Here is a 5,467-nt window from a genome sequence, read left to right as displayed (position 1 = left end):
GTATATGACTACAAGTTATTGGTGTCATTAGCGTATAGAGATGTCAAGCGGGTGGTTGGCGGGTGCTCTAATAGTGTGGTTTGTTATTTCTGTCATTGTCAAACTTTTATCGTTCGTCTCTCCCCCCCCCCTTATTTTACTTCTTTACACTTAGAATCTAAATGATGACATGTTTGTGTTGCAAGTCTTACGAAAAGGCAAAATTCAGTCAACCAACAGACGGACGTTGTAAAGACCCCACAATGTATTACCTCCTTGCCGACGAAGAAGCCGGTGCCGTTCTGTTTGAGAAGCCTCTCAAAGTACCCGAAGTAACGTTGTGTGTCTGGTCCCTTAAGGGTTTTCAGCATCTCCGCCTGGAAAGAACATTAGGTATACAATAAGACAACAGGAGAGGGACGACAATAGTAACATACTACATTAAATTCCCTGTATTTCTTTTTCTAGTCTTTCTTAGTGATGCCGGGAAGCTTCATCTAAAAATAGTTAGAAATGAGCAAGATGGTAATTTGACCCGCCTCTTCCCTTAACAACATGAATTATCCATCGAAAGATATGGGCGGTTTGCTGTTGTCAGTCTCTGTTAATGTACATACATATATACATACATTCATACAAAGGATAATCATGTCTATTCTAACTTGATTTTGTCGGTGTTTTTAATTGGAAAAGATGAAAAGACGCTTAAGTTTAATTTTCCGGCTAAACCCAGAAACCTCCTAGATGATTCCTTATTGATTTCAGTTGCACATTTCTAGGAAACATCCACAGTGACAAGTGCTTTTGTCGCCACACAACCACTCAAACACAGAAGAAAGAGACACGCCTTCCAGATAGATAGAAAGATAGATAGATAGATAGATAGATAGATAGATAGATAGATAGATAGATAGATAGATAAATAGATAGATAGATAGACAGATAGATAGAGAGATACATAGAGTGATAGAGAAAGAGAGAGAAGGCGAGAAAGAGACTGATTTGAAAAGAAAAACGTTGTTTCATTACTTTATTTTGAATTCAGCGACTATACACAAAGTCTTTATTGGTTCAATCTAAGCTTTCAGAATTCGCCCACCTTCTTATCTTTATCTGCTTCGAAGAAAAGATGCTTCGATATGTCCAGATAATCCGAATAGAGGTCCAGCAACTGATCAATTTGAAGACATTCTATGTCGCTTTTCCCGTAGTAACCTGGAACATTTTATAAGTACGGATAAGAAAATAAAACAGTTTTTTTTTTTTCATGATTAAAAACATGAATAAACATAATAATATTAAATTAATATTGAACTAAGAGTTTACTGAGAGACGTTCTCCCCAGCACTAATGATGAAAATATTATATATATTATGAATCCCTCCACATTAGACAGAAAGAAAGCAAATAAACAAAAAAACAAACCCCACGATGTTTGAGGTTGGTAGGTGCGCCGATTCGGTTAGTATAGATCTATTGCCCCCATTACTGTTTCTCTTCTTTGTCAGTTACTGATCTTTATAAGTAAAACAACAATAATTAAAACAACCCAAAGTTCTTCAGACTAAGGGGAAAAGTACATGTACTGTCTCAAGCAGACTGTAAATGTTTTAGCGTTTCCATCGGTGTGAATTAGATTCTTAAGGGGGCGGGCTGCGTCGACCCTGTCTGAGACGGCCAAACCCGACTATATGTATCCATAAGTATCTACAAGTAACTACAAGCAGCTATAAGTAACTACAAGTACAAGCAGCTATAAGTAACTATAGGTAACTATAAGTGGCAATAAGTAGCTATAGATAATTACAAGTAACTATAATGACTATAGATAAGTAGCTATAGATAACTACAAGTAACTATAATGACTATAAATAAGTGGCTATAGATAACTACAAGTAACTATAACGTCAAGCCGCTACCTTTTTGGCCTAAGTCATTTTTGCCAGTTTCGAGATAATCAATAAAAACTGTCTAAGTCGCAAGAAAACACACTTTGGCAAACAAAACTTTCCTCAACGAGTGAGGGTTCAGTGCTGGTGAAGTTTATATAATTTTTAAAAATGAAAATGTGAAATTATGGGATATATAGGACTTAGGCCATTTCGAGACCACGCTCTTAGACTTAGGCCAAAATGCGAAATGACTTAGGCCAAAACGGCCCCCGAGTTTTTACCGTCAATGGTGACTTAGGCCAAAATGTGGATCAATTTAGATCTATATTTATGTATATTATTATTGTTACGTTGAGTTATCCATGCCATATTTCTTCAGAAGAAGCTTTGAGCTGATCAAAAGCTTGTAAAAATTTGTAAAGTCCGTGCCGGCTTTAAACACACCGGCATAAAACACGCTAAACAGCTCATACCGAATTTTGGGATATTATTACACACCTTTAAGCACAGTAACTTCGGCTTCAGGCACGCTTCATTTACAAGACAGTCAATACTTTCACGATGACCCATCGAAGTTCAAACACAGTCTACACCGCAGCAGTGAATGTGTTAAGAGAAACACAAAGAACGCTAATGATGGAGACACACATTCACACACACAAATGACGCGTGCGGAGAGGAAGACAGAGTTGCACACAGCCACGCGCGTGGACATAGGATCTAGATCTAGCATAGGGCAAAGCTTCACAGACTAAAAAAAAAATACAAAGAGAGTCCGGGAGACGAGAACTCAGAAAAGGAGGCTGGCTGCGATTTCACCTATTGCCCCTCGCTATCCGATAACGAGATAACCCTGATTATGTATCACGCGCCAGGTGGGATGAAGGCTGTGGTATGAATGTGGCACAGCGGGCAGTGGTACGCACAGGCAGTGTGTAGGGTAGGCCTAGTGTGCTGTATCGTGACTGGCCGTCTAAATCAAGTTTTCATTTCCCATTCGACCACAAAACAAAAACAAACCAAACAAACAAACAAAAACGACCATGGCGGGTAAAAATAACAGCACAAACTTTTGTGCGACCACTACTTACAAACAAAGAGAAATAGCACAGGGAATTTTCAACATGAAAATCTCTGGATTATAATTATATCTACTTCGCACTCAAGCACGCTTCGGCATTAGGCACGCTTCTAAATGATTTCTTACGATGACCGTGCTTAAAGCCGGCAAGGACTGTATAACATTGGTAGTCAAAGTTCAGGAATGATCAACACCTGGACACATCAATGTAGAGTTTACATTGAAGTATAGAGATACGTCTGTGCAGAAAGAACAATACGATTTACTAACACTAACAGTAACAGCCAACAGCACGAGTTCAGTTGCTAAATAAAGGACATGGACACGATAACGGTCATTTAGTGCAAAGAAACAGCAAGACGACAGACAGATAAAACAATGAAAGAACAGAAGTAGAGCCTACCGCGCAGTAGCACCCTCCAACAACCTGCAAAACAGCAAGACGACAGACAGATATATTAAGTGTTAGGTCAGAAGTAGAACCTACCAGTAGCACCCACCAACCAAACAGCAAGACGACAGACAGATATTTAGTGTTAGATTAGAAGTAGAACCTACCAGTAGCACTCACCAACCAAACAGCAAGATGACAGACAGATAAAACATAATATTAGGAAAGAAGAACCTATCAGCAGCTGTAGTAGGCCTACTCAGCAACCTCCCCCACACAAGTACATTGTGTACATCTAGATCTACATGTTAATGTACGTATTTCTCTACTATGGTAAAAAGAATAACACAAAATGCAAGAGTAAAGTAAAAAAGGACTCCAAAAATATCTTTTATTATACATGAAGAATTAAAGCACAGAGTACAATAATTTGCACACAGTGTCAGGTACAAAGAAGCAAAGAATCAACATACATCATAATGCATTATCTCACAAGGTGAGCAGGGCCTCAAGAAATGTTTTGCGACAGCTGCCAATGATCACTGATGTGACCAACAATAAATAGGATAATAGTACCAGTAATAGACAAAGAGATAAAATTACTTTTCCTGACAGGGTAAATTGTTTTACGATGTCAAACATTTCACATTACATTCATGACACAACAAATACAATAATTTTTTTTTTAAAGACAGCCATTCATAAACATGACAATCATTCATAGGTATTATCGTGTCGATGTGCTTTCTTTATTAACTCAACTCAACGACAATTCAAACAAACTGAAATATTTGGGAGTTTTCTGCAAGCGCAAAGACCAGTGTGCTCAATGAAAACCAAAATGTTAAAAGGCTCGTGGAAAATTAACCAAATAGGAAATAAGTATAACAATATCTATGGAAGAGAACCAAGAAACCCCACAGGCGGTGCTACTGACTGAAGTGTCTTTAGGCCATTCTCAAAGGGGGGACATTAATCTGTTCTTATGCACAGATGACTTGTAAATGGACTGATTCATCAATGTCAAGCTCATAAGTGTGCCTGAACTGCAACAGGGAACTGCTGCTTTTTCTTTCCTAATCCTTACTACCGTCATTTGCCTCTACTTCTTTTGTATGTTTGTCACACTCTTGCGACCCGCTATTTCCGGGGTGCCATGATAGTCGAAGCAAACTTAGTGCTGTTGAAGCTAGAGAGTAAGGCTGATTCCCTGTAAGGACTTCTCTGTTGACATCTACCCCTTGGCACTCACTAATGACTTTATGCATTTGCTAGCGCTGTAAAACCTCTACTAAAACAAGAGAAACAAGATAGGCATGGTCATAAACAAAGTACAAAAACAATCGGGCATGCTTTGCCACACTGCGTCTCCAGGTGTGAGGGGCTGGTTTCCTTTTACCGCGGTTTGAAGGGAGAGGGTCATCTAAAGAAAAAGAGAAAGATAAAGAAAAATAAGCTCATGTGTAGCAATGTAGTTGAATTGATAAGGAAAACACTGACATTATAACAGTCATTCAGCGCCAGGAAACAGCAAGACGACAGATAAAACAGAATCTTAGGAGAAAAGTAGAAGCTACCAGTGCTACCTGCTAACCACTTGTAGTGTAGCAAAGTAATTCATCTATAGAACTCACATTAGAACAGTTAAAGTAAATACGCTGCGGGAAAAACGTGTGGCATTTCTGTCATTATTAATAGGTTATCGAATACGTAACATCAATTAAGATTTAAAGAAAAGAAACATTTATCTGACCATGTTGAGAGTAGATGAAGTAATTGCTTGTTGGTCATATGTGTTTAAAAACAGCACACAAAGCGAAAAACACAAAATTAAGCATTTTTATGCAACTTGCATAACACGGCAGGGACACACTCTTATTGAATAGTAGGGGCCTAACCTGCTGTGTTGTTGAAATCAACAGTGCTGATTTCACTACCACCAAAACTTTCGACTCCGTATGAAAGGAGCTGGAGTCGGTGGCTCCTCGTCTTCCTCGACAGTGCTGACTACACTGTCAGCAAAACTTTCGTCTCGGTTAATCGGAGTTGGTGGCTCCTCGTCTTCCTCGACAGTGCTGATTGCACCATCAGCAACACTTTCGTCTCCGTTTGAAGTACGGGGTG

At 38.9% G+C, this 5,467-nt stretch overlaps 1 protein-coding gene across 1 annotated transcript; it reads right to left on the bottom strand.

Annotated features, from left to right (window-relative positions):
* Positions 1 to 251: 251 nt before the first annotated feature.
* On the bottom strand, positions 252 to 1,194 carry LOC106013807 (probable glutathione S-transferase 7; the record flags this gene model as incomplete). Its single annotated transcript, XM_013090486.1, is given in 2 exon segments — positions 252 to 356; positions 1,079 to 1,194. Coding segments are annotated over 2 exon segments (221 nt in total), but the record flags the coding sequence as incomplete, so codon positions are not given.
* Between the last annotated feature and the right edge of the window lie 4,273 nt (positions 1,195 to 5,467).

The sequence above is a fragment of the Aplysia californica genome, unplaced genomic scaffold, assembly GCF_000002075.1.
Source record: "Aplysia californica isolate F4 #8 unplaced genomic scaffold, AplCal3.0 scaffold01303, whole genome shotgun sequence".
NCBI classification, from domain to species: domain Eukaryota; kingdom Metazoa; phylum Mollusca; class Gastropoda; order Aplysiida; family Aplysiidae; genus Aplysia; species Aplysia californica.
The sequence above is the reverse complement of the archived record's forward strand: the minus strand, read 5'-3'. Positions and strand labels throughout refer to the sequence as shown.